The 24220-nt window shown below is 43.6% G+C and overlaps 1 protein-coding gene across 5 annotated transcripts in view; it reads left to right on the forward strand.

Moving 5' to 3' along the window:
* Positions 1 to 24220, forward strand: part of ANLN (anillin, actin binding protein) — a 65751-nt gene that overhangs the window by 30050 nt on the left and 11481 nt on the right. For 3 of the 5 annotated variants that reach the window (XM_064169819.1, XM_064169816.1, XM_064169817.1), the window contains exons 3-21: positions 5999 to 6152; positions 6711 to 6995; positions 7493 to 7839; positions 8519 to 8738; positions 9870 to 10063; positions 10143 to 10250; positions 11273 to 11393; positions 12728 to 12850; positions 13391 to 13617; positions 14138 to 14289; positions 14583 to 14730; positions 16071 to 16206; positions 16518 to 16700; positions 18465 to 18591; positions 19077 to 19125; positions 19214 to 19270; positions 20736 to 20774; positions 21136 to 21157; positions 22776 to 22888. In XM_064169819.1, coding sequence (XP_064025889.1) covers positions 5999 to 6152; positions 6711 to 6995; positions 7493 to 7839; positions 8519 to 8738; positions 9870 to 10063; positions 10143 to 10250; positions 11273 to 11393; positions 12728 to 12850; positions 13391 to 13617; positions 14138 to 14289; positions 14583 to 14730; positions 16071 to 16206; positions 16518 to 16700; positions 18465 to 18591; positions 19077 to 19125; positions 19214 to 19270; positions 20736 to 20774; positions 21136 to 21157; positions 22776 to 22888 — 2805 coding nt within the window. Of the gene's footprint in view, positions 1 to 77; positions 160 to 5998; positions 6153 to 6710; positions 6996 to 7492; positions 7840 to 8518; positions 8739 to 9869; positions 10064 to 10142; positions 10251 to 11272; positions 11394 to 12727; positions 12851 to 13390; positions 13618 to 14137; positions 14290 to 14582; positions 14731 to 16070; positions 16207 to 16517; positions 16701 to 18464; positions 18592 to 19076; positions 19126 to 19213; positions 19271 to 20735; positions 20775 to 21135; positions 21158 to 22775; positions 22889 to 24220 lie in introns of those variants that run through there. The other 2 variants (XM_064169818.1, XM_064169820.1) reach the window with 1 other exon arrangement.

A 24220-nucleotide genomic window follows, 5' to 3' on the forward strand; every position in this document is an offset into this window, starting at 1 on the left:
GGCGGCAGGGGCGGGGCCGCCGCCCGGTGTCACGCGGGCGCGCGGGGCGGGCGCGTGCGCGGTCGCGAGCGGCGCTGAAATTCAAACGGCGGCGGCGGTTGGGGAGGAGGCTCGGGCTGGGAGCGGGCAGCGGCGGCGGCCATGGACCCCTTCACCGAGGTGAGGGCGCGGCGCGGGCTCGGCGCTGAGGCTTGAGCCGCCGGGGGGGCGCTGGAGGCGATCGGTGCGGCGGGAGGCGAGTTGTCGCTGCCGGCCGCCGCAGGGAGAGGCGATCCGGGCAGGCCGGGCAGCTGCTCCTCCCGGCAGCGCGTGTGGGGCTGAGCAGTCTGTCGCAGCCGCGGGTCAGGCCTGTCAGCGCCTTCCATCGGCTGTTACCTGCTTCGGGCGGTGTAAGGAGCCCCTTTCTGGGCGGCGGGGAGACTGAGGGGAGGTTGTAGCCAGGAGGAGGTTGGGCTCTTCTCTCAGGCGGCCAGCACCAGAACGAGAGGACACAGCCTCAGGCTGTGCCAGGGGAGATTTAGGCTGGAGGTGAGGAGAAAGTTCTTCACTGAGAGAGTCATTGGACACTGGAATGGGCTGCCCGGGGAGGTGGTGGAGTCGCCGTCCCTGGAGCTGTTCAAGGCAGGATTGGACGTGGCACTTGGTGCCATGGTCTAGCCTTGAGCTCTGTGGTAAAGGGTTGGACTTGATGAGCTGTGAGGTCTCTTCCAACTTTGGTGATTCTGTGGTTGTAGGGAGCCCTTTTCTCGGCGGGGGGGGAGACTTTCCGCCCCCTCGGCTTTCTCGTACTGGTTCCTCCCCTGTCGCGGTCGGTGCAGGCGTTCGTGTGGCCTCGGCTCTCTCCCCGGAGGGTGGTTGTCCATGCAAGGCTTTGTGAAGGAGAGGGCCTGTTATAAATCGGGCTGCTCCCTGGCTGCGTGTCCCGGCGCTTCAGCGCTGTTCTTTCCCGTGCGTTTGGCAGATAAGGTTTTCAGCTGAAACAGAAAGCAGCCTGAAAGCTATCGGGAGCGGTGTTGACACCTATTGTGCCGGCCTTATCTGAAGGTCGAGAGTGAAATTTGGGCAAATACGATTAAAAATGTGCCCCGTTTGATGTTGCTGCTCCCTGTTATTGGCCACTTCGCTCAACAGGCACAGTTCCTCTTATTTAAAAACAGAATGAGACATTTGTTGGGCTGTGGCTGAAGGGGAACAAAACGGAACTAACTTGAATCTGTAGGTTGCTTAGGTTTAGCGTAGTCTGGTTTTGATGAGGCACTTGGTGCCAGGGTCTAGTTGACTGGATAAGGGCTGGGTGCTAGGTTGGACTGGATGATCTTGGAGGTCTCTTCCAACCTGCTTGATTCTATGATTCTGTGTTCTTGTGAGTGCTTTGAAAAAGCCCTAGTCAAAGCCACCTCCATCCCCAGCCTGCCTAAACCTTGAAAGCAATATGTATATCGAACTGACCTACTTCAGATAACCTGAGTGCCCCCCCAAGAAAGGTGACCACGGTGATTCAGTTGTGAAAAATAATCATAAACTACTGATCTCAATGTACTTGATGTGTTGTATGCCAAGGCAGATTTACCTCACCCCCCTCTTTGTGAAGCGTAAACATCTTGAAAACACCTTCCTTACTTGGTAGTGAGTGGCATGATCCAACTCGCCTTAAATAAACTTCAAGTCCAGGCTACTGAATCAAATTCAAAATGGTTTTGAATGCTGGGAGATATTCCAAGCTCAACACACCCTTCTTGTAAGTAACTGACTTTGAAAAGCTATGACCAACTGTGAGTCAACTTCAACTCAAACACATCAGTTAGTATTGCAGAGTGCCTCGAATGTTTGTGCTGTGGGGGACACTCCATGGAAAAATCTGGCTAAGGTCAGAGTGTGTTAGTATGGAAATATAACAGCTTCAAAAACGATTCTGGGGAGGAAGCTTTTTGCCACCTACTATGAAGTATTTATGTTCTGGGTTTCTTTTCCTCATCATAAAACCTTTCCTTAGCCCTAACTATTTTTAGGTAATCTTTGTGTTCAAATGACCGTGGTGATGATTGTTAGATAATCTTTGTCTACAGATTGCATTCCTTGCATGAACTGGTGAGGCATTGTAATGCAGTGTCATTCGAGCCTTATTTGGCCAGAGCATGATGTTAATTCAGCACTTTACAGTAACAAATTTTGCTCTGGTCTCACTGAATTTAAGATGCAATCAATTTTGGTGTGAGATTCAGTGGAATGGTTTTAAATCGGGCAGTTACAAAGTAAAGCTCCCTTTGATTAACATTGTGTGATGGTTTGGGAGTTACCCACACCCCCACACTCTTATGGACTCACTCAGACTAGACTCAGCCAGATGGAAGTTAAGGAGTGGAGCTTTATCTTTACAGCTTAGCACAATATGCAAGCAGATATTTACAATATATGTAGCTATATACAAGTTAAAGGTAATACAGAAACACAACAGCCCTCCCAGAAGCCAGAGTCCCCAGGAGGGGCTCTCAACCACTCTTCTACCTTCTTTCTACCCCTCTACCTTATCCCAGAGTATGCTTTAGGTGCAAGGTGAGTTTGAAGGATTGGCAAGGGGAGTTAGAAGCAGAATTAGTTGGGTTACAAAGCAAAAAGCACAGGCACCAACTCCAACAGAGACTCTCACACTGTCTTATCTATGTTTGTGTTCTAGTTTTTATACATCTCAGTAAACATATGAGTGAAGCAGACATCACCTTGGTTTTCTTTTCACAGCCTATAATTTTTCTCACTAAAATATTCCAATTAGCCTCAAAGCAGTACATATTGCAAGGAAAAAAAACCCAAACAACAAAACATTTGAATCTGAACCAAATTGTTAACACAGAGCACACTGAAGAGACGATGCAGTTAATACTTTTAGGATCACAATGAATATAGTCTTTGTGGCTTTCCTTTTATAGCTGACTGCATAAACCACCTTTCTTGCACAAAAAGCTTTGCTTGGTACTACAGAGTATTACAGGCTGCCTCCTCCTTCCCTGGAGACATTCACAACCTACCTGGATGTATTCCTATGTGGCCTGGTATAAGTGATCCTGCTCTGGTGGGGAGGTTGAACTGGATGAGGTTCCAGGGGTTCTAACCCCTAGCATTCTGTAGTTAGAAGTAGTCTAGTTTGTTTTGTGCTTTGAGGCACATACTAACATTCACAGAGCAAAGTCTGGGTTGCTGTCTTGGTGGCTGACCAAAGAATGCAGTTGCTCAGGGGAAAGTTTGCACATGTGCAGTTTGAAGTTAACTGTTCCTTCAGTGTCACAGATTAATTTGCCTCTTGTGAAGCAGAGTAGTAAGACCAAATCTTTCTAATCACACGTGAGCCTAAGTATCTTTAAGGCTGCTAAATATACACTTTATGCTTTTTTTAAAACCAAGATTGTCCATCAACCTTTACTGTAGGAAGTAAGTTGATGTTTAGAAGAAGCAACACAAAGTGTTGAATAGACTTTTTTAAAACCAAGCTTGCCCACCAATATTTACAGTGGGAAGACCTTTTCTGATGTTTAGAAGATGCTTTTGCAACACAAACTGTGAGCTTCTAACTGCAATATGGTAGTTCTCAGGTTCTTACTAGTGATCTAAGTAGATGCTATGTTGAACCTTTGGCTGTTTTTGGAGCACTTGGAGCGCCTGCTTGCAGCAAATACCTTGTTGACGAGCTTGAAAAGTAAGTCTCAAGTCCTGGTGGCTGGCTTACTCATCCTGTGCAATAGCAGATTTGAATTGTGGCAGTTGCATGGAAAAGTTGAGATACCAAAAAAGCCAATGGGAGGTGGAGCTCAGCCACAGAGGCGTGCATTCCTGGGAAGTGACATCCTAGTTGTAACAGCTGAAACTCCCTTTCCTTCAACCAACAAACCAGAAAGGAATGTGGCTGCATCTGAATAGAACTGTAGGAATACTGATGTGGGAGATGCACTCAATGTCATGCAAGAAGAGGAGTTAATTTATATAGCCTCCAAGATTACTATGGGTAGTAACCTGCACTTTGACTGTGCCTGTTGGGGGTTGAAGTAAAGAAGCTTGACTAGCATAGAGCTTGCGTTGAAGGCCCTCCTGGCACATCTGTGGAAGTTAAGAGAAGCTGATTTTTGCTTTCACAAAAAAACTGCTGAAATTGCCATTCCATTTGTCCTGTGTTGCCCTACAATGGAACATTGTTCAAGACTTCAGCTTTAGACAGTTAAAAATGTGAAATGTGTATTTAATTGCTGTGCAACAGGACAGATAATGGCTGGCACAGTTCTCATGATAATTTATGTGCCACCAAACAAGTGCAGTTTATATGCTGCCCTTTCAAGGGCATTACTTCAATCACACAATTTCTTGTCCCAAAGTGCTTTAAAAATCAAGATCAAAGGAATAAACAAACGTCCTTTAAATGTGATCAAACTGAGTGGTGATGATTTTTAAATGTAGTATTTAAAAAAGTAAACAAAACCACAACCTATTTCAGGTGAGGATTCTATATGGAATAGTTTTCTATTCATTTGGAGTTAATTAATAGTTTATTAAACCAACTCTTTTGTGGTAGTAGTAATGGGAGTATCCAAATGTCCTGTGGACAGGGGATGAAGGAGGATGCTGTTAGGAAGCTCAAAGTAATAATCAGAGTGTCCAAGTGGACAGGGGATGAAGGAGGATGCTGTTAGGAAGCTCAAAGTACTAATCAGAGTATCCAAATGTCCAGTGGACAGAGGATGAAGTAGGATGCTGTTAGGAAGCTCAAAGTAATCATCAGAGTATCCAGATGTCCAGAGGGCAGGGGATGAAGGAGGATGCTGTTAGGAAGCTCAATGTACTAATCAGAGTATCCAAATGTCCAGTGGACAGGAGATGGAGGATGCTGTTAGGAAGCTCAAAATAATCATCAGTGTCCAAATGTCCAGTGGACAGGGGATGAAGGAGGATGCTGTTAAGAAGCTCAAAGTAATAATCAGAGTGTGCAAGTGGACAGGGGATGAAGGAGGATGTTGTTAGGTAGCTCAACTGGGCATCATTCTGTATATTCTTCTGTATACAGACTGTGATAAAGAGCTTATTGCATAAGACAACTGGTTACAACATCTCTTCTTAAAACTTAAGCTTGAGGTAGAGAAACTCACTTTAGAAGGTGTAACAGAAACATTTTTTTCAGTATTAACAGCCACACAATTTGCATTTTCTTATGACCACTTGGCAACCACTTGAGTGTTGTTTATTTTGTTGGAGGGTTGGTCTCAATCGGGTAACTTGACCATGTGTGTCAAACAGACCTCCTAGCAAGACGTGCCAATACAAGGCTGTCATAAAAATGTCATCACCTCCAAATATTTCTGACTGCTTCAGGCTCTTTTTCTTTCAAAATGTTTCCTTTGAAAGTCCAAGATACTGAGAGACAGTAGTTGAATTAATGGCCAGAACTTTGGAACATGCTAGACTGTCTAGCTTTATCTCTTCTTAATAATAGAGTAGGTGCTTCTATAATTTTCATGTGACTGGGTGCAAAGACCCAAACCATTGCATCTGTCAAGAGAATGCTGCAGCCTGTTTTCTGTCTGGTAGGCCATAGAACTTTAGATAACCTGCAGATATGTACTGCTCAGTCAGCAAGGAAGTAGCCTGGCATGTGCTGCAGCGTGAGCTGCCTTTTATCTAACAGGCACTTGCTGAGAATAGGGGGAACTGTGTGCATTGCAGCAGTGAAATCAAAATATAGACATCAGGGCTTATCACAGTGAGGAAGAGGGTGCACACAACATGCCATGTAGTTGGCAGTGTAGAAAACAAATATCAGTGCTGCTTTCAGGAGGGGAAAACCAGATCTTGAATGTTTCCATCACAGGAGGTGAGAAGCAGCATCTGAGAGGTGTATTTGTTTTCCTGGGGTTGTTTATCTTTGTATGTGCTACATAAAACTAAACATTTGAAATCTGAGCAGTTGCTAATTAATTGCTTGTTGCAATGTATAGTAAAGCCTGATTAATTGACTACACAGAAACTCCTTGAAAGAACTCGTGCCAGGAGGGAGAACCTGCAGAAGAAAATGGCTGAGCGACCCAAGATGGGAGCGAGACCCACAATGCAGACCAAGAGGGTCAGAGAGCCTTTGTTAGAGACTGGTAACCAGGCACCTCTTCCAGGGGAAGAAGGTATGTGCAACAAGTTTAACAAAAACTCTTTGGGTACAAGTCTCATCCTCTTTTTTACTAAGGGCAAGTGAAAACTCTTAGTGCTTATCTTCAGCTAAGCAGTGGTGGATGCAATTGCCTGACCACTAGAACTGCACATGGCTAATCCTTAGCTTAACCTGAGAGCAGACACTGGCACAGGTTGCCCAGAGAGATTGTGAGTGACAGAAGCTTCCTCCCTGGAGGTGTTGAAGGCCAGGTTGGATGAGGCCTTGAGCGACCTGTTCTAGTGGGAGGTGTCCCTGCCTATGGCAGAGGGTTGGAACTGGCTGAGCTTTGAGGTCCTTTCCAACCTAAACCATTCAATGATTCTAAGCAATTAGTAAGCTATTTAAAAGTAGTTGTATGGTGCCAATGATAGTGCCTTGTGCTTGGCAGAATTTGGGCAGGGCAGTTTTCTGGGAGGCATCTGAGGGCATTTATAAATGGCATTTTGTTTTCATTACAGTTTTGTGCTGTCACTAGAAATACTTTGGAGTCTCTGAATAATCACTTGCTTGAATGCTCTGTCCTGTGCAGGGAAACCTGGGACAAAGCCATCGCCATCAAAGAGGCTCTGCCCCAACAACATGGAAACTCAGACTCCCAGTTCAGAGAACATACAGCCACTTCCTTCAAGTTCCACAAGCCATCGTTCTCCTGAGAAGACTTCAGAGCTGCACATGGCTGCTTCTGACAAGTCTTCACTGGTTCAGCCTCTTGAGAAACGAAAGCCAAACGCAGAGTCAGGAACTCCTGCAGCCCTTTCAGTCAAAACACGAATGCAGAAGCTGGCAGAGCAGCGGCGTTGCTGGGACAGCGAGGGTGTGTCTCACCTGTTTGCCTCCAGTGTTGTTTGCTAGCAGAAGATAATTTTGTGTGTGAATGCTAACCTTTGCAGAAGTACTTCTCAAACAGCTCTGGGGAAGGCCCAGAATAATGACACTGACTACAGCTTCATTTTATAACTTTTTACCTCCCCCTTCTATTGATTGTGAGAGTCTAAATCATCTGCTCCTTGACACCAGTGTAACGCTTTGTCACAACAGTAGCATAAAACTAGTAAACTGCTTGGTCAGATGTGTTGGCTTTGCAGTGACCTTTATTTTAACTTGATTAGTCTCCAAGTCTTCAGAGCTAGGTGCTCAATTCTGTTGATGGCCAGAATAGCTAACTGCTGACAAACTCAATGCCTAGTAAAATGTAGAAGATGCACTGCTGACAAACTATGCCTAGCAAAATGCAGAAGATGCAGATATACCTCAATATATTTTACTAGCAAAATAAACATGTTTTTCTTTTTATCTTTTTTTTTTCTCCAGATCCCTCTGAATGTGCTGCTCTGTCTCCCCTCCAGTCAAAAGATCTGTCTGTTTCTCCACCTAAGCAGACATCTAATGCCCTGGCAAATGATACCCCTATTGGGAGAAGAGGCCGTTTAGCTAACCTTGCTGCTACAATTGGTTCCTGGGAAGATGACCTAAGTCATCCATCTGCAAAGCAAAACAATGCACAAGAACAGCCTGGCACTACTTGTTTATCCAAATTGTCCACTACAAGTGGAGCATCTGCTAGAATCAATAGTAGCAGTGTAAAGCAGGAAGCTGCATCCTGTTCTCAAAGGCTTGTTGAGGCTTCTATTAATAAACCAGCAAACTCAAAGATAGAGGTGAGTGTCTGATTTAGTTGCTGATTAAAAATTGATTTGAATATTGGGAGGGGGACACACAAATGTTAATTCAGAACTGTTTAACCTGAGCTTCAAGTTGTGGTGTGAGCAATCTGAGACTATTTACAGCTTCTGCTTTATTTCAGTCCTGAGTGCCTTTTTTTTAACAGCAGACCTGCAACAGTTTAGAATCCTTTTAATTGCAATTTAAAGATGAATGTGCTTAGGAGTCTTGTAAAAGTTCACATCAAAGCAATTGTTTCTCTTTTGACCATCAAAGGGGGGCTTCTTATGGGAATATTTGGTTTCACTTCATAATTTTGTGTAGTTTATTGACTTCAATTGCAAATATTATTGCTGTATGAGAATTCTGTCAGAATGGTAATACCTGTTGTTCAAGTGATAACATTTAGGAGGTAACGGTGTCTGCCCTGGTTTAGGGAAATGAGGGAAAATACCTAAAGTAGCTGGCAAAGGCACCTGGAATGAAATGCTGGAACAATAGGAAATATTAGAGATAAAGAAAAGCTTCTGATGCTTGTTCTCAGCTTTCTGTTGTTGGCGGCAAAGGTGTGTTGTGCTGCATTACAGTATGTTGTGCAGAATGCTTTCATTCTTTTCCCTCTTGAGAGAATAAGAATGCACAGTCTCATCTTAATACTCCTTTTTCCTTTGTAAGGATCCAAACAGTCTTAGACAACCCTCAAGAGTCGCTGTTCCTTGTTCTAAAGACTCTGAAGTACGACAACTGCTCACACAGAATCCCCGCAGCCCTCAAAGAGCTGAGAAGCTTACACAGGCAGCAAAACCACCTTTGCCTCAACCCCTTCAGTCCAAAGAAGAGCCAGTCAAAGGAACACATGTACAACTTGAACCTAAGGGGAAACCCACAACACCAGGTAAGCTGATTTTCAGCTGCAATAAATGCTCAGGCTCATGTGTCCTGTGTTTAAATTGTGTATTAGTAAAGAATTTAGGGTGCCTGCTTCTGCTGTAACCCAGGTGAAGTCCTGAAGAGTTCTGTGATGATTAAGAATTGAACAGCTTCCATATTTTTATAATGGTAGTTTCCTGGACATGTTTTTTAGGAACTCCTGAGACCAAAATCAATCTAATCTCCTCTATGTAAAAATGTATTCTGCTAACATCAGTTAACTGAGACTATTCAAAGCTCTTTTCAATTGTTGGATACTCCTTGTATCTAATCAGTATGAGGTAGAGTCTGCATATGTTAGAAGAAATCAAAGCTAAATGCTCTTAACTTCTCATAATGACTTCTTTTCAGTGGTAGCACTGATGTAAAAATAATTGATCATCGAATTCAATTGCTTTTTAGGTCAGAAACTTGGACTAACAGCTTGAACTCCTTGAAATGAGGATCAGTAGAGCAAGTGTGTGTCTAGATTGACAGAGCTGTTCTTTCATTGCCAGTGTGTGGTGGATGCTAAACAATGTATCCATGTTATTTACTGGAACAGACATTTATAGGAAGGCTGTCAGAGAGGCTGATTGTGGAGGAAATGTTGAAAAAGCAAAGTGGTAGATCACATGTGGATATCAGTAAGAGAATCATAGAATCAAGCAGGTTGGAAGAGACCTCCAAGCTCAGCCAGTCCGACCCAGCCCTATCCAGTCAACTAGACCATGGCACCAAGTACCTCATCCAGGCTTTGCTTGAACATCTCAAGGGATGGCAACTCGGCCAGCCCTTTCCAATGGCAGATCTGTTTGCTCTGAGATGCTGCTTTATTAACATCAGTTTTCTATTAGGTGATTTGCACTTCAACTTCAGTTTTTTTTATACTATAATGGAGTATTTTGCACTAGATTATAATCTTGCTCTGGCAGGTGAGTTGGACTTGATCTCTGAAGGTCTCTTCCAACCCCTAATACCCTGTGATCCTGAAGAGAGCTGTAAAGGAGACAGCTTAATGCCTCGTTGAGATCCTTCAGCAAGCTGTTAAACTGCAGTGTTGTCTTTCTGTGTTTTTTTGAGAGATTCTTTCAAGGCAAAGCAATTGTTCTTGTAGGGGGATCAGGAATTAAGCCCTTCCTGGAACGCTTCGGGGAGCTCTGTAAAGAGCGTGGGGTACGGAGTCCTGCTGCCAATACCGCGGGGTGCAGAACTCCCACTGTCACCCCAAACACGAGGACCATCCAGGAGAGGCTGCTCAAACAGAATGAACATTCCTCTACTGCCAGTTTAGCCCTTCAGCTGAAGCAGGTATGTCTTGCTACATTCCTAGCTCATAGGCTGTTTTGGTGTCTCCCAGCTGTCAGCTTTCCTTCCTCTCTCCACTTAGGAGCGGGAACGAGAACTCGCCTGCCTTCGGGGCCGCTTTGACAGGGGCAATCTGTGGAGTGGGGACAGAAGTGAGAGTTCCCAGAGAAAAATTCCAGAAGCTAAAATGGTAAGGTGCTACCTCCCCCTACCAAAAGGAAATAGGCTGTGAATTGCTTTAACATCTTCTGAAAGCTAAGATAGAGTCATCAATGTCAATAAAAGACACAAACCTATGTTGTGTTAGAAATTCTGTGTCCAGCAGTAGGAGGGAGGTGATTATATCCTTGTACTCAGCTCTGGTGAGGCTACACCCTCAGTGTTGTATTCAGCTTTGGGCACCTCAATACAGGAGAGATGAGGAGGTGCTGGAGTGCAGAGGAGGGCAACAAAGCTGGGTAAGGGCCTGAAGAATAAATCTTATAAAGAGTAATTGGAAGAGCTGGGAATGGTTAGTTTGATAAAGAGGAGGCTGAGGGGAGACCTCATCACTCTCTACAATTACCTGGAAGGACGTGGAGAGGTTGGTGCTGGTCTCTTCTCATAGGTGACTAGTGATAAAACAAGAGGGAATGGCCTCAAGCTGCCTCTGAGTGGGATTAAGCTGAACATTAGAAGATGTTTTTTCCCAGCAAGTGTGGTCAGACATTGGAATGAGCTGACCAGGGAGGTTGTGGAGTCACCAATCCTGGATGTGTTTGAAAGTCATTTGGATGTGGTACTTAGGGCTGTGGTTTAAGGTTGGACTTGGTGATCCTGGGGGGCATTGCCAACCTGCCTGTTTCTATGAGTCTGTGAATGCCCAGGCACCACGGGTTGAGTGGCTTGTGTAACTGCTAACAAATTATTAGATTATAGGGGGTGTATTTCCTGCAGAATGAAGGAGACAACAGATATTGCTTTGAGACAGTTGATTTATTTTGATACCAAGTGTGGAGTTTATATTCTCTAACTTCAAAAACAAAAACCTCCTCGCCCAGGCACTCAATTTAGTGCTTGAGATGAATTTCTGACATGAATAGGGTTCTTCTTGATATTGGATAGGCAACTTCAGGTTAAATACCAAGCAGTATTAAAATGTTTCCCTGGGAGTATTTTTAGTGACTTTGAACAATTACTTCCTAAATGTTCCTGTTGGTTTTTACTTTCTAGGAAAGCCAACCTCAGACTAGTCCTAAACGTCCTCCTAGTTCAGATGCCGCTGCTTTTGAATCAGCAGAAGACACACCAGCAGGTGACAAGCCAGCAAAGTCTCCCAGCATGGAGTCTTCAGGTAAGAACTGGCCCCAGTGCTGGACAGAAGCAGGTCTCTCTATGTTCATCAAGCAAATAAGAGACTCATTTCACTCAGACCCCACCTGGAGTAATGTGTGCAGTTCTGAAGCCCCCAACACAAGAAGGACATGGAGTGAGTCCAGAGGAGGCCACTAAGATGCTCAGAGGACTGCAGCAGCTCTGCTCTGAGGACAGGCTGAGAGAGCTGGGGCTCTGCAGCCTGGAGAGGAGAAGGCTTTGAGGAGACCTTGGAGTGGCCTTCCAGTATCTGAAGGGGACTATAGGAAGGCTGGGGAGGGACTATTGACAAGGAACAGGAATGGGTTTGAACTAGCAGAGGGGAGATTGAAACTGGATGTTAGGAAAGGGTTCTTTGCAGTGAGGGTGGTGAGACACTGGCAGAGGTTGCCCAGGGAGGTTGTGGCTGACAGAAGCACAGAAGGTGGTCAAAGATCACCTTCTGTGCTTCTGTCATCCACAACCTCCCTGGAGGTGTTGAGGACCAGGTTGGATGAGGCTTTGAGTGACCTGTTCTAGTGGGAGGTGTCCCTGCCTATGGCAGGAGGTTGGAACTGGATGAGACTTGTGTTTCCTTCCAACTTAAACCATTCTATGACATACAGAACTGGACCTCTTCTTTGGTCGCTGATTTGTCTGTGTCTTCTTGTACAGTAATACTCCTAAACCACTTGAAAGACAGAGGCAAAGCTGCCTCTTCATTTCTCAGTGGCTTTAGCTATGTTTCATGCTTTTATGTAAAGTGTAGGGAGAGTGAATTACAATTGCCAGTTATAGATTGAATCTGGATTGTACCCAAAGAGCCAAATTTCCACAGTCTAATGAGAGAGAGCTCTCCCCTTGTCAGTATCCATTTATATTCTTATAGTAGAGAATGTGAAAAGAATTCCAGGAAGCTTGAGATGTCCTTTCTTGTGCTTATTGAGTGGAAAAGGCTCCAATTTTCTGTGAAAAGAGTTAACTTAATGTTTCTTATTGACATTACAAGCAAATAGGCTACCAAATGTGCTTGTAGAAAACCGGTGACATCCTGCTCTTGGCTTGGATTTGCATGTAGTGTATTTTTGTGTCGTGTTTTGGGCTTCTTATTGTGCTTCCATTTTTCCCTTTTTGCTCTTGAGTGGTTGCAAAGATCCCAGCTTTGCTGCTTGTGCTATCAGTTTGCTGGTTATAAGATACATATCTTCTACAGCTAGACTTGTAGAAAACCTAATCTAACAGGCTTTTTGTAGTTTAGCTGTGCTATCAGACCTCCAAAATTCACTAACTTGAATTCATAAGCTGGATATAATCTTCTGTGCCTTCTTTTAATAGACTTAGATGCTCCTAAATCTGAAGAAAGTGATAAACCCAGTCCTGTGAAGAACACTGAGCCTAAGAGCCCTGTGAAAGCGATGTCTGTCTCAAAACTTGACCAACTTGCTGAGAAACCAAAAGGTTTGTGTTGAGCAGATGTTTATTAATGCACTCAGCTCTCTGTTGCCACTTGTCCAGTGGAGTGTTAATATCCTTCAAGTCTGAACAATGTATTCACCATACATCTGCTGACACTTGTGTGTCTTGTTATGGGGCTTAGAGAAAACCAGTCAGGAAACTTCCATTCTTGTGACTCTTCTCTCCCGACGCTCAACTCTTCAAGCAACATTAAAATCTTGATATTAAAAGCTATTAGCAGAGGACAGAAACGATAACTTTGTGGTACTTGCAGTTAAGTTTCACACCTCTTTGAATTGAAATGTTGAAATTGTCTGAAGTGTATATTTTTATCTCCCCCTATGTCAATTTTATGCACTCTGCTTGATAATAGTATCTTAAGATAAGCATGGAAGTGTACTTCAGGGTTCTAGGTGCCTGACTTGTTAATCAAACTTAATTGAGAAGCAAAAATAGTTGGCTTATCTGTTAATATCTTTCCCTTAATGAGAAGGGAGGATTTATTCTTGATGTTACTCACCTTCTTAAACCATCACTTTCCAGATGGAGTGTGTGAAATTGAAATGAGTGTGGATGATGAGATGAACAGCTCAAAAGTGATCAATGAGATTTTTGAGATCCTTGAAGAGGATGGCCCAGACATAGAAAAGCTGAAGAAAGAAATGAGCATGAGCCTGGAAGGTGAAAGTGATGAGGATGAGCAGGAGAAGTCGCTGAATATTTCGTCAATGTCTCTGTTAACCCCTCTAGTGGAATCTGTTGGCCCAGAGGTGAGGCTTCTTAGGAGTTGGGGGCAAGGTTTGGTTGTCACACAAAGATGTGCAGTTGTATGCTTGTGGAGGGTGATGTTTTGTTGTATTGCGATGCCTGGACAAGCAGAGACTTCACAAATGGTCTTTTGCTGATGAAAACATGAAAGGGGAATGTTGCTTTCCTCTGAAAACAGCCCAGCATGCTGCATGCTCTGCTAAAAGGGTGGTTTCATGTTGGATGCTCTGCTGAAAGGGTGTTAATCTCTGTCAGATGAGCTCGAGGAGATACATATTGTGCTGAATCTCCAGCGGTATGTGTGCATCCAGTGAAGTAGCTACTGATGAAATTCTGAAGAGAGAATTCTTTACCAGTTTGGAAACTAAGAATGGAACCTTGAGTCTAATGACCTGTTGGTGCCTCTAAATGGCTGTTAAATAGCATTAAGAAGCCTCCAAATTCACCAAAACAAGTTAAGGTTAGAGAGAATAGCTAATACTTCATGTGGATAGATATCTGTAATGTAATCTGTTTTCCTAGGCCTTTATTTCTCCCTGTAAGTCAACTGGTGAAGGTAGCAGTATCAGTGATGTAAGCCTGAGCTCTGAGAAGTTCCAAAGGACCAAAGTGCCCAGGGCAGAATCTGGAGACAGCATTGGCTCTGTGTCAGATGATCGTAACCTTCCATACAGGTACTAAACACCACAGCTGCTTCTGGAAGCGTGCAAATCAAGACTCTAGCTTTTCTTAACTCTCTTAGTGAAGCCTGATGCTTAAACTAGAAACAAAACCTTATCCCCAAGACTTCAGCCTTTACCAGAGGTTGCTTCTGTGTAGACCTTTCGTTGCTTAAACCAAAAACGGGTGGAGAGAATTTGTTTTTTAAAGCCATTTAAGCAAGTTGAAAACCATCAATGCCTGATACCTGTGTATGTCTATATGATTTTTAAAACAGGCATTTAATGGAGTTTCCTCCTTTAAACAGTGTTGATGCATACAGATCTCAGAGATTTAAAGAAACTGACCGTCCTTCGATCAAGCAGATAATTGTTCGCAGAGAAGATGTTGCTTCCAAACTAGACGTGAAAAAGAATGGCCCAGCTGAGCAAGTCAATATCAAAAAGAAAATGCAGGTATCTAATGCACTTCTGAACGTTCTTATTTCTTCACTTCATTTCCCCTGTGGATGTCGTAGAATCAAGCAGGTTGGAAGAGAGCTCCAAACTCAGCCAGCCCAACCTAGCACCCAGCCCTGCCCAACCAACCAGACCATGGCACTAAGTGCCCCAGCCAGGCTTGGCTTTGACACCCCCAGGGACAGTGACTCCACCACCTCCTTGGGCAGCCCATTCCAATGCCAGTCACTCTCTCTGCCAACAACTTCCTCCTAACATCCAGCCTAAATCTCCTCTGGCATAACTTGAGCCTGTATCCCCTTGTTCTGTTGCTGGTTGCCTGGGAGAAGAGCCCAACCCCACCTGGCCACAGCCTCTCTTCAGGTAGCTGCAGGCAGCAATGAGCTCTGCCCTGAGCCTCCTCTGCTGCAGACTGCACACCCCCAGCTCCCTCAGCCTCTCCTCACAGGGCTGTGCTCCAGGCCCCTCACTGTCTAATTCACTTATGTCATGAACATACTGCTTAGGCCTGCAGAATTAGATTGTTGAGCAGAAATATCTAACTGCATAGGTAGATACTGAGTGATACTGCATAGTTTAAAAAGCTGGTAACTCTTAGAAGAGTCATAGAATGGTCTGGGTTGGAAGGGACCTCCAAAGGTCATCTAGTCCAACCCCATTTGCAGTAAGCAGAGGACTTCTTCCATTAGATTAGGTTGTCCACAAGCCTCTTCTTGAATATCTCTAAGGATAACCACCTCCCCGGGCAACCTATTCCAGTGTTCCATTACCTTCATGGTAAAGAACTTAATCATGCTATAGAGAAAGTCTGCAGAGAACAAACTGTTGTTTTGAAAAGGATGAGAGGAGTCTCTTACTACTTTGAATCAATTCCTAACTGCTTTTAGTAGGCAATATTCTGATATTTGCTGCTGCTTCATTCACCTTGCTGAATTTCAGGTTAGCTGCTGCCTCCTCTGGTGAAATAAAGACTTAGATTGGGTGTGGAGCATGCAGACATGGAAATAGAATCACAGAATGGCTTAGGTTGGAAGGCACCTCAAAGCTCAGCCACTTCCAACACCCTGCCATAGGCAGGGACACTTCCCACTAGAACAGGTTGCTCAAGGCCTCATCCAACCTGGACTTCTTCACTATAAATCACCCCTGAGATCAAAAAAGTGCTACCATAATTTGCAGAAGGAAGTGACCTGCAAGTCTTTGATAGTTTGCTGCTTCAGTGGTCTGATTTTTCTGAAGCATAGCCTTAGAAACACTGATCTGAAGACATTTCCCTCTTTGAACACAACACTCAATCTCTGGGCTTGCTAATCGCTTTTACTACTGCCTTACTTCAGGAGCTGAATAATGAGATCAACATGCAGCAGACAGTGATCCATCAAGCCAGTCAAGCTCTGAACTGCTGTTTTGATGAGGAGCATGGAAAAGGGTCACAGGAAGAAGCAGAGGCAGAGAGACTACTTCTCCTTGCAAGTAGGTTTTTAAGCTCAAGCTTAATTCTTTGCCAGGAACATTTTGGGAAGAACTGATGAGCTCTGGCAAGGCATTAATGATGCTATCTTGTTGCCATTTACTTCTATTTCTTCACCTGGAAGGCTGGAGAACATAATATCTGCTCTGTCTCAGCTTCTATAGGCAAGAGGGCATTCTTGATATCTTTCTTGTCTCTAACATTCCTGCTAGTTTGGGCAACTCTCAACGTTTCTCTTGCATTTTACATGCAGCAGAATAAGTTTTGCAATGCTACTTTTTCCTCTGCTTACAACTACAACTTCTTCCTGCAGCTGAGAAACGAACTGCTTTATTGGAAGAACTGAATAAACTGAAGAGTGAGGGACCTCAGAGTAAAAGGAATAAAGCTCCTTCTACATCCACCGAATTTGCTCCATCCAGGGGATCTGTTTCCATTTCAGAGATGCGTCTACCTCTAAAAGCAGACTTTGTATGTGGTACAGTTCACAAGCCAGGTAAAAACCAGCACTTGAAACTTTACCCTTTTTCCCCCACCTCACCCTCCCTAAATACACTTCCAGTTCATTCTCCTTTTGGTTTATCTTCTGAACACGGGGGACAAGCCAAATCTAGCAGTTGCATTGAACTGATCTGAGTTTTTGGCTAAGTTTTCAATACTTTTACTTTCATGCTGTGTCCTCTTCTGGCTTGTGCAGTTCCAGAGACTTTATCAAGTCTTTTCCAACCAGTCTTTAAAGGTCTTTGTGGTCCTTTGTAACCTCTCCAGAGCAATTCTGAGGAGGAAGTAGGTTTTTTTTTTTTGTATCTCAGATTGTCTTTTCTCTTTTGACCTTGGATTTTTTTGGTGGATTCCAAGTCTATTATTATAACATAAATTCTGACCTCTGGTATTGTAAAATGTTCTTTAAGCCTCTGGGGTCTTTTTCAGTCCTTCTCTTAGCTTAATTTCCAAAGATTAGTCTTCCATTATTCTGTCATATTTAAGTCAAAGTGTTAAAACATGAATTTGTGTGGGTTTTTTTCTTTTGTTCCAGAGGACTATCTGGCAGTAAATCATCTCTGTAGTTCTAGACACTTATCCTGGGACATTGTAAGCTTCTGTGGTCTGGTTGGTAGAGAAACTGCACAATAACCAGTTAGATTTTATTTAATACTATAGAATATGCTTAAGGTAGACAAGTTTCTACTTCTTGCCTCACCAAAACTTGAGGACAGAAGTCATAGGACCAAGTCTTGTTTAACAATGATTGGAAGACTTCTTTAGCCTGTCTTAATTGTCCTGTGAAACAGAAAATACATTTTGATATAGAATCATAGAATCAACCAGGTTGGAAGAGACCTCCAAGATCATCCAGTCCAATAAAACCATAGCCAAGAACATAAATGTAGATATCTGATTTCCACCCCACTCCTGACATGTTACTGCTGTTTTTGGATGAGGCAATTGATCTTTGTTATAGGAAAGTCTCTTTCAGTGTTTACAGAAACACAAATTTAGCTTCTACCAATAATTCTCAAACCCAAATTGCTTAAATAAGCAATTCTGAACTGTTTGTCATCACAGCTTTGTTCTAGACTTGCAGTATTGTGCCCCAGAAGCTCTATTAATCACTTTCATCTCTGAAAGGGACAACATACACAAAGAGTGCAGCTTCCTGGGCTCTTCAGCAGTTGTTTTGAAAGCTATAACTTGTCTTATACAACCAAACTGTCTTGGTTTTTGTCTTTTTGTGATGTGGTATGGTATTATGCAGTGCTTTTGATTTACTGCTCAGCAATTTGCTGCACAAACTCCAAACTCTCTCCTGATGCTATGGAGATATAGACTTGTGGTCTTCTTTCTGGCTTTGCCCTGATGTGAAAAGCTTAGGTGGAGGAGTTGCCAGGATAAACCCTCACGGCATGAGAACAGGCAGCACTGAAAGATGAAGTTTGGTTAAGCTGGCAGGCCTAGAGAACAGCAACAGAGAAGAAGGAACTAAAGCTCACTACTAAATCTACCTGGAAAGTTCTTCCTCTTCCCTCTCACACACTGGCTAGTGTGGGTTTAGCCTGAGATGCCTCAGGCAGTACTACAGTTGTGAATCCTATGGGGACAGTCTTGATAATGGACACAGCTGGGAAAAAGCCTTGTTCACAGAGTAAGTTTATGAGCAAATCTTGACTGCAGCCAAGTGTCTAAATGCAACACAGTACTCGAGGGGTTTTAGATGCTTGAACACATCTGACTAACAAAACAATCTGATCTGTATTTACAGAGGCAGCAAATTACTACTATGTGATAATACTGAGGTCTGGAGCAGAAAACATGGTTGCAACTCCTTTAGCAAGCACTGCCAACTCCCTGAATGGAGATGCTCTTACTTTTACTACAACATTTACTATGTGAGTAGAAAGAAACTGGTTTGGAACCACATGGTGTTCAAGGCTGGGTTGGATGAGGCCTTGAGCAACCTGTCCTAGTAGGAAGTGTCCCTGCCTATGGCAGGGGGTTGGAACTGGACAATCTTTGAGGTCCTTTCCAACCTAAACCAATCTGTGACTCTTGAAAGAATCTTAACCTAGTAATAATCTCAAGGCTTTAATACAGTAATGTTGCTTGCACAGAGGAGTGCTACTGTACAACTGGAAGCCTTATTAGCTTACAGGAACAAAATAGGACTTGCTAAGTAATGATGAGCACTATGGATAAGCTTCTTTTGCATAGAACTTGGCTTCTTCCCTGGACAATTTTAAGGAGCAGAAGGGAAAATGAAAAAGTAACTTAAAATACTATGAATCAAAAAAAAAAATACACACAACCACCCCCACCCTTTTTGCTTTAGTCTGTTTTTAACTGATTTTTTTTCTCCCTCTTCTCCCTTTTTTAGGCATGATGTGTCAAATGACTTTGAAATAAATATAGAAGTTTACAGTTTGGTATGTATCAGTTCCTGTCAAGAGGATGTGTGAGAGAGGAGGCTGCTGCTGCTGTGCTGCATTTTCTTAGTGTGTTCTTGCCTTACAGGTACAGAGAAAAGAAACTACAAGCAGTGATAAAAGGAAAAAGGCAAATAAATCCAAGGTAAATGAAAGCCAAACCTCAGAATGTTTTATTCCAACAGGAGATACGCTAGGAAGACTGCAGTGTTCAGGGAGAACTGACTAATAGTCTTGGACAATCTGTTGCTTTCTTTTTAGCTCCTTATTCCTTCTTGGAACATCTGCAGTGACAGATGGATTATAGAGTCCTGCAGCTATTACTAGATTAGACCTGCAGCACTTGGTTGAGTCTAAAATATATTGGAGGGGAAGAAGCTGTCTTACTCGTTCTGCAAAATGCTATCCCTTGCAGACTTTGATTTATTAGATGTGGTGCCTCTGATAGTGATTTAATGCCCTTATTCTCCACTTAAACTCCACCAGTCACTATGCCCTACCCTGCAGTCTTGATTTGTCTTCAAGGTTCTATTGATTAGCTGCAAGACTTTTCTGTGTTTTCAGTGTTAAATAAAAGCACTGGATGCTTATTTTAAAGCAACCATTGTGAGAACCACTTGGATACGAACAGTTCAGCTTAGATAGAGTGCACACTCCAGGTGGTTGTGCTTTAGTAAGGGTTTGAGAACCCCTTGGATATGAACATTTCAGTTTGGATAGAATGCACACTTGAAGGGGTTGTGCTTTAGTAAGGGTTTGAGAACCCCTTGGATATGAACATTTCAGCTTGGCTAGAATGCACACTTGAAGGGGTTGTGCTTTAGCAAGGGTTTGTGACCCTAAACAAGCCATTGGATTTCTGGAACTGGTTGATTTGGGTTGGGTTGTTTCTCTTGTCATTTCAATAGCTGGGCACACAGTGTATTAGAGATTTCTAGGCCTGATTTCCTCTTTGTCAGGATATCTATCACTTACTGAACCCAAGAAACTCGTGAGTCTTTCAGAGCAGTTGTAATGAGCACATTAATCTTGTCCTTCCAAGTAGAAATGAGAACTTTCCTTCATCATGAAAGTGTGCCACCACCTATCCTGCCATAGAACCCATCACAAGTCCAGGGTTTCTTTATCTCCTGTGCTATGGTTCAGAGTAATCTTTATTGTGGCACTGTAGGTAAGCTGCTGTTATATCTGACAAGCTTTTCCACCTAGTCTTTATTTCAAGAACAGATAAATCCAGCTCATTTTAATAAACAATCTCACTTAACCTTTGACTTTTCACCTGCTCTATGTCTCTGTACTTGTATTCTTGCAGTCACAGCAAATCTAAGTGTTACAGGAAGGCAAAAGGTCTGCTAAGATTGTTTTTTTTCCAGAGACCTGCTGCTCATCCCAAGCTAATGCATGCTTCAACTTCTTCCTGTGGGAAATACTTCCCTGATGTGTAGCATTCCTTCCACTGAATGTGTTGCATCCAGTAAAAACCAAGACATACCTCTTAAAATAGCTACTGTGCTTTAAAATGTATTTAAACAGGCCTTCAGTAGTTTGGGTGTTTAATATTCACACTGTGATGGACAAATTCAGCAGCAAATGCATTTATCTTCTTGTAGGTCATTACTCCAAAGAGACTGTTGACATCTATTACCTCTGTAAGTATGAATGTGCTATCAGAACAAGATCTGCTTATAAATACTTGCAAAGATCCTATTTTCACAGAGAATAAGGCAAAGCTGTGCTCATAGTAGCATCTTTGTGTCCCTTACTTGAAGTGTCCAGCTTTCTGCCAAGCTCTTCAGCTCAACAAATGGATAACAGCTCCAAATTTGTAATGCTGGAAATATGCACTCACTACACTTTCATTTGGATTTTCTGTTCAAGTAGTTTTCATTTTTGGGTTTGGGTTTACTGTTTGGTGGGATTTGATCTAGTTTCTTCCAAAGCTAGCTTAGGCTTTTGTACAAGTTGTCAAATAGCTTTTCAGCTAAGCTTTTCTTTTCTTCTCTCTCCTAGAAAAGCACCCTTCTTACTCCAGGTAAGTGACATCTAAACATCTTAGGCCAATTAATCCATGCTTGCTGTCTAAAGGAATATACCAATAAATATTTGTATCAGATAGCAGGATGTGAGGGGTTGGAAGGGACCCAAAGAGATTGAGTGCAACCCCTCTGCCAGAGCAGGACCATACAGTCTAGCTCAGATCACAGAGGAACACATCCAGACTCAGGTGATTGTTTGAGAGTGATAAACAAAGCATTCTCTCAGTTTCCAGCTCGAGAAGCTGTCCCTCTGTTTGCATCTCAGTCACCACTGGCATTGAGGCCAATGGGGTCCTGGGGGGTATTGAGAGAGTGTGTCCAGCAAACTGAGGGAAGTTCTCCTCCTTCTACTCAGCTGGAATGTTGCCATCCAGTTCTGGACTCCCTAGTTCAAGAGGGACAGGAATCTGCTAGAGAGAGGCTACAAGGATTAAGGGCCTGAAGCACTGCCTGATGAGGAAAGGCTGAGAGCTCTGGGGCTGGTTAGGCTGGAGAGGAGAGTGAGAGGGGAGCTAATCAGTGTCTCTAAATATCTGAGGGTTGAGGGTCAGGAAGGAAGGGACAGGGACAGCCTCTACTCAGTTGTGCCCTGGGCCCCTGGACAAGGAGCAAGGGATGGAAACTGCAGCACAGGAATTTCCATCTCAATATGAGGAAGAACTTCTGGACTGTAAGGGTCCCAGAGCCCTGGCACAGGAGATTATGGAGTCTCCTCTGGAGCCTTTCCAGCCCTGTCTGGATGTGTTCCTGTGTAACCTGCACTGGATTCTCTGGTCCTGCTCTGACAGGGAGGTTTGACTGGAAGCTCTCCAGAGGTCCCTTCCAAGCCCTAACATCCTGTGAGCCTGTGACCATTATCTTTTAGTAGAAAATCCCTTCACAAAATCCAAATTGATACCTGGTATCAGATGCTTGTGGCTTACATATTTTTCCTTCAAAGGTGAACTCAAACTGGAAGATTTTAAAGTGCAGTCAACAAAGCAACCCTGAGCAAACATGAACAGATTCTGAAGTATTGCTTGTCTGTAGTGTTTTCAATGCTTCCATGTGTTTGTGACACTCTTGGGGCATCCAAGAACAGCATCTTGGAGTGTTTTTTTTTTAACTACATAAAAATGTGTTTACACTTGGCCTGACTGCACTGTGAGGTGCTTGAGTTAGCTTTAGTCCCAAAGGCAGGAATAAGGAACTCAGTGAGTAGCTGTGGAATGCTTGCCATGCACAGGAGTCTGGCTAGCTGCAGTGCTTGTTTTTGTTGGGTTTTAGTGCAGGGAGGAATACAGGCACACAAATTCTGGAGTTTTGCAATGTGTAGCTTGGAGAGGTTTGAGATCTGAGAGTCAAGTTCCTACTGCAGGGCCTGTGTGTGTTGTAGTCTGCCCTAGACTGCTCTCTGTCCCAATGAGACATCTTGAAGGGCTTAGCAAATATTTCAAAGCTGCTTTCTGAAAGAAAAGTTCTGTGAAGGAGGAATTGTGTGCATCAAAATGCTGTTTGAGTGTGCACTCCAAAACGTGTTTCTCCAGGAGAAGCAGACAGTAGTACAGATAAAGCCTTTTTAAACCTTGCAGCATCCTGATTGTGATGCAAATTGACTTGAACTTTTCTCCACAGCCATGGCCAGCCCTGGTGGCCCCAATGCTGCTCGCACTACCAACTTCCTACTTGTTGGATCTCACAAGCTGTCATTGTCTTCTGTAGGGAATACCAAATTTGCACTGGACAAGGTAATGGAAATCCTTGGTTACTAATCCCAAGGTTGCTTCACACTAATAGAAATAAACACACCTCTGGGTTTACTGGTTTTGAGGGTGAAATTGCCATCTTAGAAATAAAACACACCTAGATAAGAATCTGTGTTCTTTAGATAGAAAAGAAATGATGTGTAGTTGTTATTACTTGTACTTAAGTTCAGATGATGGAAATAGAGGTTTGAGGTGAAACAAAGATTTAGAGTTGCTATGCAGAAATACCAGGCTGGGTGCAGTGGGTTGAGAGCAGCTCTGAAGAAAGACACTTGGGGGTGTTGGTTGCTGAGCAGCTCTCCATGAGCTGGCAGTGCACTCATGCAGCCCAGAAGGCCAGTGGTGTGCTGGGCTGTATCAAGAGGAGTGTGGCTAGCAGGACAAGAGAGGGGATTCTGCTCTTGTGAGACCCCACCTGGAACAACATGTCCAGTTCTGGTGTCCTTGGCATAAGGACATAGAGCTCTTGGAGTGAGTCCAGAGGAGGCAACAAGAATGATTCAAGGGTTGGAACATCTCTGTTGGGGAGATAGGCTGAGGGAGCTGGGGGTGTGCAGGCTAGAGAAGAGAAGACTCTGGGGGGACCTTAGAGCTGCCTTCCAATCCCTGAAGGGAACCTGCAGGAAGACTGCAGAGAGACTTTTCCTGAGGGTGTCTAGAGACAGTACAAGGGGGAATGGTTTGTAGCTGAGGGAGAGTAGATTCAGACTAGATCTTGGGACGAAGCACTTCAGTAGGAGGGTGCTGAGACTGGAATGCCCAGGGAGGCTGTGGATGCCTCCTCCTTGAGTGTGTTCAAGGTCAGGCTGGATATGTCCCTACCCGTGGTGGAGAGGTTGGAGGAGATGATCTCTGAGGTCTGTGGGGGAGGAGGTTGGAGGAGATTATCACTGAGGTCCCTTCCAAGCTAAGCCATTGTGTAGCTCAGTGTAAGGCAGGGTTGTGCAAAGATAATGAAGACATTTTGGTTACTGTTTTGTTTTCACTGATAAAAATGTTGATGTGTGCAGCTGGCATCTCTGTGATCTTCATACTGCTGCTTGTTCTTTGTCTTGCAGTTACTACTAAAGGCATGAAGTGAGTTTTAAAGATAAGCATTTGGAGTTTTCTACATGGAATTCACTTCAGAATTGCTTTTTGGATATGGTTAGGAGTATGAGCTTCATATGCCAATTAAATCTGTAAAAGGAAATTAATATTCTCTGAAAGAGAGCTATTATTGAGTTTTCAACCATTAGTTCCCTGTCTGAAAAGAATATTTGTACTGGCTTTTACCATTAGAAGTTAAAAAATACATCCCTAGATTCACTGTAA

This window comes from Pogoniulus pusillus, chromosome 32 (genome assembly GCF_015220805.1).
Source record: "Pogoniulus pusillus isolate bPogPus1 chromosome 32, bPogPus1.pri, whole genome shotgun sequence".
NCBI classification, from domain to species: Eukaryota; Metazoa; Chordata; class Aves; order Piciformes; family Lybiidae; genus Pogoniulus; species Pogoniulus pusillus.